At 43.9% G+C, this 16,341-nt stretch overlaps 1 protein-coding gene across 1 annotated transcript; it reads left to right on the top strand.

Moving 5' to 3' along the window:
• Window positions 1-11,695: 11,695 nt before the first annotated feature.
• LOC132502208 (protein FAM170A-like) lies at window positions 11,696-15,715 on the top strand (the record flags this gene model as incomplete). The annotated part of the gene is made up of 3 exons (XM_060118057.1): window positions 11,696-11,765; window positions 14,109-14,249; window positions 15,036-15,715. Coding segments are annotated over exons 1-3 (891 nt in total), but the record flags the coding sequence as incomplete, so codon positions are not given.
• Between the last annotated feature and the right edge of the window lie 626 nt (window positions 15,716-16,341).

The following is a 16,341-nucleotide window of genomic DNA, read 5'->3' on the forward strand; positions in this document are numbered from 1 at the left end:
TTCAGGAAATTAATAAATGAATAATAAAACTGAAGAAGGCAGATGGAAAAATATAAGATCAGATGAATGAAATACAAAATAAAGTAGATCCCACACACACCCACAAAACAGAAATTAAAGAAAAAAACAAAACAAACAAAAAAAGATCATAGTATAAACAAAGATTTTTTCAAAAATTTGTTCCAAATTCTTTCAGGAAAATATCCTCCAAGAACTATTCCTGACTTAAGCCAACATAGCACACAGGATTTCTTTCCACTACAAGTAAAGTGAAATCTTGGGTATAGCATGATGAAATACGGTAACATGATTAAGTTTTATTTATTCACCTCCTGTTCCCTATGGCACCCTCCACTCCCTTCTCTACCCCGTAAGCTACCATTCTAATTTGTTTGATGTGTTTTCTTTTGGGTGTGTTCTTGTGCAAAATGTGCACTTGTGTATATTTTCAATTCATATAAATAATATTGTGTCATAAAATTCATTCTGGTGTTTATTTCCTTCATTCAGGAGTATATTTTTAAGATTCACCCATCCAGGCTTCCCTGGTGGCACAGTGGTTGAGAGTCTGCCTGCCGATGCAGGGGACGCGGGTTCATGCCCCAGTCTGGGAAAATCCCACATGCCGTGGAGCGGCTGGGCCCGTAGGCCATGGCTGCTGAGCCTGCACGTCCGGAGCCTGTGCTCCGCAGCGGGAGAGGCCACAACAGTGAGAGGCCCACGTACCGCAGAAAAACAAACAAACAAACAAAAATTCACCCATCTATCTAATTTGTTTCATAGAGTTCCATTTTCTGCACCCACATTTTACCTGTACTCTTCCAACTGCCATGCCAATGATAATAAAATAAACATCTTCTTACATTTGTTTATAGACGTATCTGAGAATTTCTTTGGAATACATACCCGAGTGAAATTATTTCATAGCAAATATGTATACTTTAATAATATAGCCAGATTGACTTCCTGAACGGCTACACCAGTCCAGATTACCAAAGAGTTGCATGTCAGGTTTTTGTGCAACCACTTACCTTCATTTGGACGACTCATCACCGTTTTGCTAGTGTATTAAATGTATAGTAGTATCTTGTTTTAGTTAAATTTCTCTGATTTCTAATAAGTTTGATCTTTTTTTCAAATGCTTGGTAGCTTCATCTATAAATGTCTACTTAAAACTTTTGCCCCATTTTCTAATGTGGATGCTATCTTTTTCTTCCTCATTTCTATTACATATTCTGATTATTAATACCTTTTCAGTTTTACCAATTACAAGTATCCTTTCCTAATTGGGCACGTGTTTCTAAAATTTTTCTATTGTGTTCTTCATGGAATAGAAATCTTTAATTATAAGATAATAAACCAATAATTTCTTAATATCTGTGCTTCTGAAACTCCTCAGGTGAAAAAATAGATTTCTACCTTTTAAAAGTTAACTTTCTAGACTTATTTTTCACATGTAGGTCCTTTAAATATTTTGGAGTCTATTTATGTACATTTTATTACATGGGATCCACTTTTCTTTTTCTCCAAGAGAAATTCTTAAAAATAGTGATATTCATGGCTTGAAGATTCAATATTACAAAGATATCAGTAATCCTCAAAATGATCTATAGGCTCAATCAAACCCCAATAAAAACATCAGCATTTTTTCTCTTGGAAATTGATGAGATGTTTACAAATATTATGTGGGAAAGCAAAGAGCTACAAGAAGAGCTGGGGGCTTCCCTGGTGGTGCAGTGGTTGAGAATCTGCCTGCTAATGCAGGGGACACGGGTTTGAGCCCTGGTCTGGGAAGATCCCACATGCCACGGAGCAACTAGGCCCGGGAGCCACGTACTGAGCCTGCGCGTCTGGAGCCTGTGCTCCCCAACAAGAGGCCGTGATAGTGAGGCCCACGCACCACGATGAAGAGTGGCCCCCGCTTGCCACAACTAAAGAAAGCCCTCGCACAGAAACGAAGACCCAACACAGCAAAAATAAGTAAATAAACTCCTACCCCCAACATCTAAAAAAACATAAAAATAAAAAATAAAAGAAGGGCTGGGACAATCTGAAAGAAGAATGAAAAGAAAGGTATTAGTCACATTAAATCTTACTATAAATCTACAATATAAGATAGTCTGGTGTTTGCTCAAGGATAGACAAGATAATAGACATCAAAATCCATGTTGAAACAGACATTATAACAACGTGTAAAAAGAAAACACTGCAGGGAGTTCCCTGGTGGTCTAGTGGTAAGGATTTGGCGCTTTCACTGTGGTGACCCTGGTTCAATCCCTGGTCAGGGAACTGAGATCCTGCAAGCCACGCAGCACGGCCAAAAGAAAAAAGAAAGAAAAGAAAACACTGCAGCAGAGAGGGGAAAGAACTCTTGTTAATACAGTTGATCCTTGAACTAGGGTTCAAGGGGGTTAGGGGTGCCAACCCTCTGCTAAGTTGAAAATCCAAGTATAACTTATAGCCAGTCCTCTGTACGTACATGGTTTCTCCATAATCGGCAATTCTGCATCTGAGGATTGAACCAACCTTGGATCGTGTAGTAGTGCAGTATTTACTATTAAAAAAAAATCCTCGTATGAGTGCACTTGTGTAGTTTAAACCCATGTTGTCCAAGGGTCAACTCTTGGTTCTCAGTCAGCTGGATATCCATATGGGAAAAATATTAATCATTACTGCATAGGATATAAAAATATAAATTCCAGAAGATCTGCAGACTTAAATTTGAAAAGTAAACAATGATGCTTTAGGAAAGAAACGTAAGATAATAGCCTTTTTGCCTTGGAGTAGGAAGAATTTCTTAAGACCAAAAAAATCACCAACTGTGAAAGAAAAAATTGAAAAATTGGACTATTTTAAAGTTAAGAAACACCGTAAACCCAAACGCAGCACTCTTGGGCCAAAAGTGAGAGATATTTTAAAAACATCTATGGACTAAAAGACTCAGATGCCTCCCTCAGGCCCATGCATTCTTCAAGGGTCAACTGTATCTACCAAAGTTGAACATATACCCTATAACCCTTTGGTTCCACCCATAGAAATATCCCTCAAACAAGTGCACAAGGCACATTCTAGATTGCTCACATCACCACTACCTGTGATAGCCAAGAATGGGGAAGTACCCAATACCCACCAATAATGGGATTAATAAATAGATTTTGATATGTTTACACACTGCAATAATATCCACCAATGAAAATGAATCAACGGTATCCACTCCCAACAATATGGATAAATGTCATGGATATACTGTGGAGCAAATGAAGCCAACACAAAATAGCACCTATTACATGACTCCATTTATATAAAGTACAAAATAGGCTAAGTGAATCTACACCATTACAAATTAGTGGCTACCATATGGAAAGGAAGGTTACTAGAAAGAGCCAAAAAGGGATGCTTCTAGGGTTTGGGGTTTGTCCTGGTCCTCCAAGAACTAGACGGCAAAGTGCTGAGAAAGACTTTAATGAACAAATATTTCATTAGGGAAAACATCGGAGAGAAAATGGCAGGGAGCTCTGGAAGGCTGGCAGAACTATCAGCTCATAGTGCAAGTCTGACCCTGAGTGAAGATTTGGAAGAAAGATTTGGTAAATCATCCCAGACTGCCTTGTAATCTACGTAAAATCCTTCAAGGCTGTCAGAGTCCTTGAAAAAAGGTCACTGGACAGAGGAATCCTGGTCTCCAAGAAATGGCCTGCCTTAGGATCCCTGCTGTGCTGACTAGGAGCAATCAGGGGCAAGGCCGGCCTCCAGGCAAACGTGGTGATGGATTTAAGAGCAGCAGCTGGGACCTTTGGCCAGTTATGCTCCCTGTGGTCATAACTGTGAAACAGGAGACTCTCAACGTGGATGCTTCCTTGTGATAAGATCTGGTTGTTTATTTCTGTCAGAAATAATACTGAAGCAACGTTGCGTCCTTCTCAGTATATCATACCCCAGAGATCTAAAACGTTCGTTTGTTCTGTTATTGATAATGTTCACCTCTTGGCTAAGGTAGTGTTCACCAAATTTATACCTACTGTATTTCTTGTTGTGATTAATACTTTGTGGAGAGATATTTTGGGTTTTGTAGCATCCTGCTCCTTGTAAACTTTCAAACAGTAGTTTTATAATTCATTGATTACTCTTGCCAGAACCTATCATTACTATGATGGTTGTAAATAATGATTTTTACATTACATCATTCCTTCTATATATTTATGGTTTGGCATTCTATTATGAGAGCCCTTCCTTCCCTCCCTTCCTCTTTTTTTATTCATATTCTGTATGATAATTATTTATTTTATGGTCAAATTGCTCAGATTTACCCAGTGTGAGTCTCTTCAAGCTGGATCTTTTTACACGTCCCACCACTCTTTCCTACTTTCTGGCACAGTAAATTTTCTCCAGGATCATTCTACACTTTCCTTGCTCCAGCCCTGAAATAGAAACGTGGATATACATGCTTATAGACATCACATACACATGTGTGTGTTTGTATATCCTCGCACTTCCATATCTACTTCTGTAAATACCTAGCACGTGCACTCACTCCCTCTCTCTCTCTCCAGATGGGTGGACGGATGGATGGATGGATAGACAGATCTGTATAAATAACTTATGGTCAGACTTCCATATCCGTGGTTCCTCTGTATCTGCAATTCTGCAACCATGGGTTCCACCAACCACAGATCATGTAGTACTGTAGTAATTACTATTAAAAAAAACCCTGCATATAAGTGGACCTGCCCAGTTCAAACCCATATTGTTCAAGGGTCAACTGTAACTTGCTAAATAAAGCCCTTTAACCAACTATATTAAAAATACCACCATTGGTCTGCGTATGGAATGCCATCCAAACCTGCTTTGTCCTTACTGGTTCCACATCCAGAGGGTCCTCTGCTATTATGCTTAGTTCTCTCCTCATGTGCATCTTTTCAACAAGAGAAACTTTTTTTTTTAAACCTCCACAATGTAGGTATATCCACTTTTGTTTCTAGCTCCAGGATTTTCCCTCTCCCTATTATGGATCTGTAGTTAAAGCACAGCATAAATAATAAAGCTTCAACTGTTGAAACTCATGAATTTTTCTGTGTATGCAAAATAATCTGAGAACTGTTTTGTTTTTGAAATTGGCTTCCAGAGTTCATACCATATTTTGATCTTATATGCCTTATGACAATATAGAACAATCATATGAGGTCTTAACTGCAAGGGATAATTATTTAATACTTTTTCAAATTCTATTAAAATAATTTCCTGCTTTGGCAATACCCACTATTCAATGAAAAAAATATAACATGAAGTTATAAAATGGAAAAATATCACAAAATGCTCCTTGCCTAGGAAAACCACTCTGGAAGAGTATCCCTTTACACATGATCTTATGCATGTACACATACATGTGTGCACATGCACACATACACAAACACTAACAAAGATTTATGGTTGATTATACTATGAAGGCTACAATCTGTGACCTCTCAAAGCCCATATTGTGTATCTCCTGCGATTATGATATGTCATAAATTTTTAAAATAAATTTTTTATTTAATTTATTTATTTTTGGCTGCATTGGGTCTTCGTTGCTGCGTGCGGGCTTTCTCTAGTTGCAGTGAGTGTGGGCTACTCTTCGTTGCGGTGCGCGGGCTTCTCATTGCAGTGGCTTCTCTTGTTGCGGAGCACAGGCTCTAAGCACGTAGGCTTCAGTAGTTGTGGCACACGGGCTTAGTTGCTCCACAGCATGTGGGATCTTCCTGGACCAGGGCTCAAACCCGTGTCCCCTGCATTGGCAGGCGAATTCTTAGCCACTGTACCACCAGGGAAGTCCCTGTCATCATTTTACCGGCTTCAGATTAATATAGGAATCTATCAAAACTCAAATTCTTACAGCTGTACACTAATTTCCATTAAAAAATTTAGTGACATCATTGATGTGGTGTTCATCTTTTTGGTATTTTAATCTCATAATCAATAACTTCCAATTATATGATTTCTAAATCAAAGAGATCTAATATATTCTGATATATATACTCCTTTCCTGAAACCATGCTTTACTGCAACCAATAGGGAAAAGCACATAAATGTCAGTCTTGTCTCAATAATACACTGGATAATTTTATCAAATTCCTACAAGTTTTCTGGGTATTTGCCTCATGGATGTGGGGGAAGAATATGGCATAGCCCCTACCTGAGAAGTTTAGAAGAAATGCTACAATAATTAGAAGGCAAACATTTCAAAGTCTGGATGAAAATGCAGAGAATTAGAAATCAGTAAGTTCAAGGTCAACTAAAAATTTTTTTTTCTAGGGACAAACAATTTTTGTGACACTTTCAAAGTGTTACAGTAAACCCTGCCTTAATATTGACAGACAAAAAATCAATTGTATACTATGCAGTTACTGTTGTTGCAAAGTTAATCATGTTTTTTCACTCTGTACCATCAGAAAAAAAAATCACAAGATAGTTCAATTTCTACTGAACACAGTCCTTGGAAAACTAGACGGGGTCTCAAATAACCACCCAACTTGAGAACAGAGGCTGCGGGAGGCAAGGAGCCAGTTGCGATAGGCTAATAGCATATTAATATTGAAGATTGGGGGGCTTCCCTTCCCTGGTGGCGTAGTGGTCAAGAATCTGCCTGCCAATGCAGGGGACACGGGTTTGAGCCCTGGTCCAGGAAGATCCCACATGCTGCACAGCAGCTCAGCCGCGTGCCACAACTACTGAAGCCTGCACACCTAGAGCCCGTGCTCCACAAAGAGAAGCCACTGCAATGAGAAGCCCACACACTGCAATGAAAAGTAGCCCCCACTCACTGCAACTAGAGAAAGCCTGCGTGCAGCAATAAAGACCCAAGGCAGCCAAAAATAAATTTAAAAAATATATATTGCAGATTGGTTTTCTGCAGTAGTTTTCAGTATTTCAACAAAAGTTCATGTCCTGAATTAATTTTATTTTGCAGGTTTCCCCATCTGGATACAACTTTCATATATTATACATTTCCCCCTTTTGGTTTATTTAAAACACAAGTACTGAGCACACCTAAAAGCACTAGTCAATGATAAGGTTGTGTAGATTCAGCAGCCAAGTCCCTGCCCTCATGGAGCGCACATTCTCATGGACATCAATTTTGACTAGCTCATCCTTACACTTTTGTTAAAGCCCAGACCAAACTCTTTTCCTTTCTAAGTGCTATCTCCTAAGTGACATCTGATAAATGTCAAAGTTCGGAATGCAGCCCTTACTGCACCACTCAGAAGGGATCTCTGCTGTGTGCTCTGCTGAACACTAGAATCTGTTTAGCTACTGCTTCAACACCAACTAATTTAAAATACTTTCCCTCCGATGAGACCTGACGCTTGCAAGAATTCACGTTGCACGTGAGTTTTTTGAAAACATCATTTTGTAGAACTTCTATCCTCTGACAGTTCCTTGATGTTCTTACCACTCTCGCTGCTTTCATAAAATGTATCCCCAGTATACATTTTGTGATGACTTATAAGATTGGAGCGCCAACTGAAGCTTTTACCACACGTCTCACACTGGTAAGGTTTCTCCCCTGTATGAACTCGCCTGTGATACTGCAGCTGTGAAGACCGACTAAAGACTTTACCACACACATCACATCTGTATGGCTTCTCTCCAGTGTGGATGCTCTGATGAAGCTGAAGACTTGAGGCCTGACTGAAGTGCTTCCTACACTCCCCACACTTATATGGTTTCTCTCCTGTGGGGACCTTCCGATGCATGTCGAGGTTCAGGCTCCACATGAAGCCCTTCCCAGTGTCTTGGGCAAGACACTTGGCCACCGTATTTATTTGTACTTATCTACACTTATCTGTCACTTGGGGGTTATAATTGTACCTGGTCCATGGGTACGTTGTACAAAAGATCTGTAAAGTAGTTACAAGAAACCGACACAGAGTAAGCACTCCACAGACATTGGCTATTAGCTATTGGAACTATTTCTCCGTGAAACAGATGACTTTACCAGTGGATGACTCGGTGGGAGACAGTGAATCACAGAATCACAGCATGTTGAAAGTGACCTAGTTCACACTCTTATGTGAAAAAAAGAAAAGTGTGCATGGGTAGAAAATGTCTGAAACTTTACCTAACAAATAGTTCATCATGTTAGCATTGAGGATTAGAATAAATCAGGAAAGGAGGAAAGAAAAACTTGAGTGTATTTCAATTTCTCTATCATTTGTGTTTCTACACTGAGACTCTGAATACACTGGAAGTGCAATCTATTTTAATGTGGCGGGATAAAGGTTTTCAAGTTTTCCTGATCCATCCGTATTATTATCTCAGAATTGCTGGCATTTCTTGCCATCTTCGGTTCTACACCCATTTGAGTCAGTGGGCCATTCTGGACGGAGGAGATAATAGAGCAGAAGTGAAGTGAGAGGAAAGGAGAGACAAGATTTTCTCTTTTCTCTTCAAAGAGGAAAGGTCTTTGGAATGGGAACAACTCACAACCAAACTTTGGGGAAAGGATGTGATGGAAAAAGAGATAAACATCCTACCCCTGTGATGAGAAGGATTCCCTGGGCTGGATGGAGGGAGGTCACAGGTGGCTGGCGAGGAAACCAACTAGCGAGAAACACACACAAGTGCAGAGCAAACACCCTGAGGCCACTCAGCCTGACTCCATGCAAACATATGTCCAGCAGCCAGCCCTTCACCTTTGGCTCCCCAGCAAGACAGGTACCTCGGGGGTGCCAACTCATTCTGAGTCCATTATGCCTGGCCATCCATAAACCGCTGTCTAACGTGTGAGGAATAAACTCTCAATGTTTATGAGGAAATTGGGGAAGGAGATTGAAAGGTTACTTAAACGGAAAAAAAAGAAGTTCGGGAAGGCAGGATGGTAGAGAGACAAGAAAAAGACCTTAAAAGATAGAAAGGATTTGCCAAAGAAGAGAAAGAAAAAGAAATGATTCCGAATGGGTTAACCTGCAGCTAGGAAGTTAAGGAAGATTATTGATGGGTGAAGACTATGGAATAAAGTGAATAAAATGTATCAGAAGTTGCTGAGACTATGGTAAGCAGCATGATTATCAAATTATGAATTGGCTGCACTGGCATTCTAGGGGGGCACTAGGAAGGGGAAGCAGATGTTCATGAGATGACAGTAGCAGGTGGAAAGTTGTTTCAGGGGAAGATCAGTCTTGCAGAGGGTGTATCAGAGGAGGGCAAGTGTGAGCAAGCAAGGAAATACTAAGTGTATATGGTTCCTTCACTGAGTGCACCCAGCCCCGTGGTCAGCCTTGAGAACAAGCAGGACTTCAGGTACTGGAGCTACATTTCAGTCGTCAAGACTTGAGAAGACACCCTTAACTCAGGTCTTCTCTTCAAACTCCATCTTTCCTTCTTGACCTTCATTTGGCCTCTACCCTTACCCTCAAGCTGTGGACTGAGGCCACAGAGCAAGATGGGTCACTAGTGTCCTCCATCCCCTGGCGACTGTGGTTCACATCAGTGGAGACCAAAGGCAATAACCAAGTAACAGACACAAGAGTGTATGAAGAAGAAGAGATTCTGGTAAGGCTTTCTGTGACAGTGTGGGCCAAGTCGGCTCTATATGGCTGGTATCACGTGAATTATGAGCAGCCTTAGGGGAGAAGTTCTCAGAAGGCAGAGCCTGTCTCTCTAGAGGCTCTGCGTGCTCACAGCCCACTCCAAGACCTCAGTTACAGCTTCGGCCCCCAATCTCTCTCCCTCTGCCTGCTCACAGTTTTTTTTTTTTTTTTCTTTTTGCGGTATGCGGGCCTCTCACTGCTGTGGCCTCTCCCGTTGCGGAGCACAGGCTCCGGATGCGCAGGCCCAGCGGCCATGGTTCACGGGCCCAGCCGCTCCGCGGCATATGGGATCCTCCCAGACCGGGGCACGAACCCGTATCCCCTGCATCGGCAGGCGGACTCTCAACCATTGCGCCACCAGGGAGGCCCTACTCACAGTTTTTGAAGTCTTCTTTCCTCCACATTTCTCTTGAGAGGTGGAGGAGGAAGAGGAGCTTCAGGCCAGCTCAGACTCCCCTGGGATCCCAGCAGGATGCCTATCATTAACCTCCCACCTTCTAGGAAGCTCCTAAGATCTTCACATTTGGGGCAGTTTTCATTTCAGCTGTGCTTCAAATTGCTGGCTGGAGACGGCCTGTTGGAAGGTGGCTAAAAGCAAGTAGCAATCCTTCGGGCAGCCTGGCCCTTCTCGACTGTCAGACATCTTCAGGGATATTCTAGGAAATGCTGTTTGTTCTAGAGAAGGGAGGGAAACAATCCAATTGTCCAATAATGCTTGAATGGAAAATAAATGATGCTATATGCATGTGATGAAATAATATCAAGCAGTCAAAAATCAAAGACCTAGATCTATATGGATTCACGTGGATAAGTCTTGAAAACATAATATTGATTGAAAGAAAATAAGATAAAGAACGTTAGATTGTGATAACAGGTATGTAAGTATTTAAATATTTAAATCAATTCAACATATTGCTTCTATATATATAGATACAAGAAAATAAACTTTATCCAAAGAACACATTATTTACATTTAATATGCTCATTTATCTAGGAGACCCAAAAGAACCCACAGATAAACTAGCAGGAACGAATAAGACGGTTCAACAAGGGGCACACATACAAGATCAATACATTTTAAAAATCAGTCAGGCTCCTCTACACTGGCGATAACAAATTAGAAACTGTAAAAGAAAATAAGAAAAAAAGAAGATCTAAACATAGTCACAAGAGCCATATAAATTATTTAGAGCTAAGCATACGTAGAAGGCAATATAACTAACAAACTGAGTACGAACAGTTAAACTCCGCCCAACCCAAGGTTAGGAAAAGACTGTTGTTACTTTATGAGAACAGACCCTCTTCTTAAGGAGCAGATCAGTAAGTGAGAGTGAATCAAAGAAACACAGCATTTGAAAAGTCAGCTAGTCCAAGCCTCTTGATCGCACATACAGAAGCTGAAGCCCAGATAGGTTGAGTTACTTGGTAAAGGGCCCAATGTCCTGACTCAAGGACTAGCATTTTTCACTCATTCGCAAGACACAATCAAATGCAGTACCTTGGCAAGAGATGGGGAAAAAATGAAGAAATCAATTATATAGTTCCTCATCTTTAAGTACAGAAATAGCCGTGACAAAATTACACGTATTGAGGGAAAATTGAAGTGCAGAGTTTAAAATGTCAATAATCCACAGGGAAACTGGAGACCATTTAAAATATTCATATTAAATCTCTCTAGAAAAGACATTCAAAGATGTCCTATCAAAATGTGAATGTTATAACAGACATGGTATGATACAATTTATAATAGATATGGTATGAACCTTTCCCTTTCACGGGAAAGGTTCAGCTGGGAAAAAGGAATTGTTCTTGAAAATGGGGCCTGTGCTATTGCAGACACTGTGCTCAACCCAGGTCCACCGAATGCTCTGATGTCAGCACTGAGGTCACAGAATTCCGCTGTGCGCCTGGCAACCTTGCAAACATAACAGCCCTGGTGAGCACTAGGCAGTACTGCTGGTTCACTAAGTGGCACAAGTTTTTCAGCCATTTAGGAGACTTGACTATTTTTGTTTGTATTGAATCATTTCAACGGATTGCCCAAGAGCCAACAAGGGCCAACCTGTAGGGAAGAGGAGGAGTTGGACATCTCTTGAGGCATCTTCTAAGGGAGACTTCTAGTTGGTACCATGAAACGGCGACAAAAGAGGAAACATCTGGAAAATGAAGAGTCCCAGGAAACTGCCGAGCACGGAGGAGGTATGTGGGGGGCAACTTGTCTGGGGCACATGGGTTTCTGCCAAACTGAACCTTCTCTAGGAAGCGGGGGACTGAGAACGTGTCACCTGTGAAGCAGGGAGCGAGAGACCTTGTCTCACTGATGCTGCCGTATCCATCCGGAGGGTCCCTGTGGTGTGAGACAGCACAGAACGGCCAGATGCCCCCTGGGAGATGGGATGTCAGCTCCGCTGGTCTGAGGACTCTCTCCTGGGGCAGCCGGGCCTGGAGCTTTGTCGCACTCACAGCAGGCTGCATCCTGCTTGCACAGACCTAGAGGTGCAGCTTTTCTCAGTCCCCGATTTCTCTCTTATGCTCTTGGATCTTTCCCTGGGGTCATGAGGTGGGGGATGTGAAGGATGCAAGGATGCTGAGAGAGACCCATGAGTTGCTTGGCCTCTTTTACTAAAGTGGAAAGAGAAGCCCCATGAGTTGAAGGCCCTGTTGAAAAATATCTTGACAAGTGGAATGCACTTTGAAAGAAGATTGTTTGTCTAGGGATGGTGTCATATTGAAAGCAAGGAGGTTTTATTCCTTCAACAGGAAGAATTTCCCAAAGGAGATCAAGGGAAGGGAAGGGTTTTCCAGAGACTGAGACCGCGTGGGTGGGGGTGAGAAATGGCCTCAGGGTCCTGGGGGGAGCTCTGAGAGCCACGGGCCACGTGGTGTCTGCGTGCATTAAATGTAGGCGAGTAGCTTGCCCTGGGAGAGGGGTGGTCACCCCAGAGCTCCAGCTAGAGGCCTCTGCCCCAGATTAGAGCCCAGTAGCTCCTACCAGGCCCAGGGCCCTGAAGACTGTAGGATGGGCCCTGGGAATGGAGCTCTAGACAGCAGGCAGATTTCCAGGCAGTGGCTGGGACAGGCTGGGGAAGGCAATGACTGCCCCTGACCATTCAGAATATTTTGCTCTATGTTCCTGTGTGTGTGTGGGTGTGTGAGTGTGTGTGTGTGTGTGTGTGTGTGTGTGTGTGTGGTAGTGCAGAGAAGTGCGGGATGAATGGGGGTAGAGTGCTTACCAGATATAAAGTCTGCGTGGTAAAGTTCTTGTCACCCTGCCTGGACCTGGCTGACACTCGTTGTACGTAAGAGTGTGTACAGATTTCTTGTTAGGGGTGTTTTATGAGACAGTAACTCATACACCCATGTACACTCTGATACAGCAAAAATATCACACACCCCACATATAACTTCCTTAGTAAACCACACACAGCACATGAAGGTATATACACGGATCCCTCCTGTACTACGTTCTCATACAACCCACCTGTATCACAATCCTCTCCTCCAACACCAAACACTGGAGATGAGATATGTATATAGACACACACACACTATATATAGGACACACACACACACTATATATATATATGTATCTCCTCAACTCTCGCACAAACACAGCTAACTTCAGCCATCGCTAAATACCTCTGTAAGAACCAGTCACGTGTCATACACACCACACTTGTAACACATTCTTGAGTAATGCCAGACCCGCTTTGTACAAACCACAGTAAACCACAGTCTCACTAACCCATGTCAGGGTTGCCAGAGGAAATATGGGCTATCCAGTTCAATTTGAATTCCAGATAAACAACAAGTAATTTTTCAGTATCAGTATGTCCCACATATTGTATGGGCCATACTCACACTAAAACTAAGTCAGGCCAAATACTGCATGGGAATACTTACACTAAAAAATTATTCTGGGTTTATCTGAAACTGAAATTTAACTGGGTGCCTTGTATTCTTGTTCGCTAAGTCTGGCAACCCTTATATACGTACCACCAGCTGATGTATTATATATTTATTGTAGTTTTGTTTAGTGTGTGTCTTCCCCTACTAGAATGTGCAGCGTTACCAAAGACTACAACAATGGAAGAGTGCCGGATACACAGGAGTAGCTGCTTACTGAATCTTGGTGAATGAATGAATGAACACGCACCATAAATACAAGCCACACCATGTAATGAGGAAAAGTTACATGTCCCAGAATTCCTGACTTGTGAACAGAAACCATGCACACAAAGGCCACAGACACACATAGACACATCTGCACTGTGCTCCCCATGCCAACCCCACACTTACCACAGACTTAACTGATACACATCACTCACTCTTCCCACACACTCACAGTCACCACCGAGGCCTACATTACCAACTAGACAGTGAGAGAATAAGTATTGATTGGAATTAAATCCTGGAGGATCCACTGGGAACCACACTCTCAACTGTGTGTATTCACTGCACCTGACACGTGTCACACACTCAGTAAATATTTGTGGACAGAGGACTGATGAACCCACCCTGAGCCTTTCATTCCTCCCTCAGGAATCTCGAAGTCACAAGAGGATCCCCCTCGGCTTGGATCCACTGTGGTGGCCCAAGGCTGCAGCCCAGGGTCAGGGGAGGTCTCCTCTGCCTCTAAATACTTCTTCTGTACTTCTACTCCGCTCAAGCTCAGCTACGCTGGTAAGGGCGCGGGGCTCCTCAGGTGAGGGGGTGCTTGGCTGTGAGGCAGGAGGCACACAGATCCCAGGGAGGCTGAGAGGAAATCCAGGGTCATCAGAGGTGATGAAGGCTCTGTGGAAGAGCCTGGGCAGGATGGCTGAGCTGTTCCGAGGGAGTGGATGCCAGCTGAGTCTGGGGGGGCGGTGTGAATCCTGGTAGTACCATGGTGGGGAGGTCAAGGAGCAGGGGCCGGAAAGGTCTGGGCTTGAGGTGGAGGGAAGAGGGACCAGATGAAGCATCTTCAGAGGAAAATGTAGGCATTGTCTTTGCCTTTGCCTTTGCTTCCAGAGAAGGACAGAATTCTGCATCATACACCTCCAGCCTGAGAGCAGGACCATCCAGCTCAGGTCCACACAGCTCACACATACATCCGCCCTCCAGGCACAGCCCTTCTGAGAGCACACAGAAGCCCCAAGCACCACAGCCCCATTCCACAAGGAATGCACCACCGATAGTCCCAAACTCACACTCCTTGTCATACACGCATCCAGCCGCATCCCTCACATACCACAGCCCTCACCACCATACTCCACACCCCTGTATACAGACACCGCTCCAGTATCCCCCCCACGCACATGAAAAGCCCACAGATGACACCACATACACCGCTCCATCCTACGGCCAACAGACACCAAGCTCACGACATAGCTACGTCATGCAAATGTCCCTCTCTCGTCTACCACACCTGCTCCCTCAGCTTCCGGCACAGCCCATGCATGTTATTATGGTTTTAATTTCCTTTTTCAGCAATGCGGAGATTTCGAGACACTGCCTGGCTTACAGCACCCCTAGCCCAGGTTCAGGAAGAAGGGGAGACCGCTCCCCCATCACACTGTGTCTCCTCCTCGCCCTCTTCACCCTGTAAGAACGATCTGCACCCAGACAAAGAGGAAAGGGGCATGAAAATATACTACATGCAGGTACAAGTGAACAAGGGTGTCGCTGTCTCCTGGAAGACAAAGAAACCCTTGGAGTTGCCTGAAAAGCAGCTGACGATAGAAGAAGTGACCCTTCCTGAGGATGCGTGCACAGTAGGCACATGCCCCTCTGATGTGTTCACCGAAAGCCTCCTGTCTGACAGTGAGCCCACTGGGGAGGAGAAAGAGTATGAGGAAAGGGCAGAACCAGGCAGCCCATCAGGGTCACCTGCCGTCGAGGAGAGACCCAGGGCCAAGACACCGGACTGGATGGTGACCATGGAGACCGGCTTCAGGTGCATGGCCTGCTGCCGGGTCTTCCCCACCTTGGAGATCCTCCAGCAGCACGTGAAGGGCGGCGTCCTGGAGGGCTTCAGCTGCCGTGTCTTTCATCTCGCCATGGCCCAGCTGATGGGCAATGTGGAATCCGGGAGCACCTCTGAGGAGGAGGAGGAGGAAGAGGAGGAAGAGAAGCAAGAAGAAAAGGAGAATGAGGGAGAGCAGCCCACGGGGGAAGGCCCCAGCCCAAAGAGACCCCGCAGGCAGGCTCTTTTCTCTCCTTTGAGTTGCAAACAGCAACTGAGATTCATGGGACAGAAGATCCTGGAAGACGCTGTGGCCGTCCCTTGGAAGAGGTAAGGCTTGAGGCTGGCAGTCTTCTGAGCCTATGTCACGAGGGCCCAGAGGAGTCTAAGGGAAGGGGCCGCACACATGTGCTGGTTGACCTAATGGCTCTGCAGTTGCATCCGATGGGACACACCCAGCACTACCAAAGGCGTTGACCTCTGTTGACGTCAACAAGAAGGTGGAGCCTTTTCCTAGGCGTTTTCTCAGGGTCTGCACGATGGACCTCAACTCTTAGAGGACGTACTGCCAGCAGCTCCTTCTCGGCAGAGAGAGCCAGGAGTGGTCTCAAGAGAGGACAGGGGCCCTTGCAGGACCAGAAGTTTGAGGTCTGAGAGCCTTGGGCCTGAGCCGAGATCTCACCCGGACCACTGGACCTAGCCTTCTGTGACAAAGGGGAATATGAAAGAGAGTCACGTGGAAATGAGGTCCCCCGAGATATGGAAATGTTCCAGAACCTCCGTTGCGTGGTCGTTGATCTGGAGCCAAGCTCCCTGTGGTGTGTGTGGCTC

Source organism: Mesoplodon densirostris, chromosome 14 (assembly GCF_025265405.1).
Source record: "Mesoplodon densirostris isolate mMesDen1 chromosome 14, mMesDen1 primary haplotype, whole genome shotgun sequence".
NCBI lineage: Eukaryota > Metazoa > Chordata > Mammalia > Artiodactyla > Ziphiidae > Mesoplodon > Mesoplodon densirostris.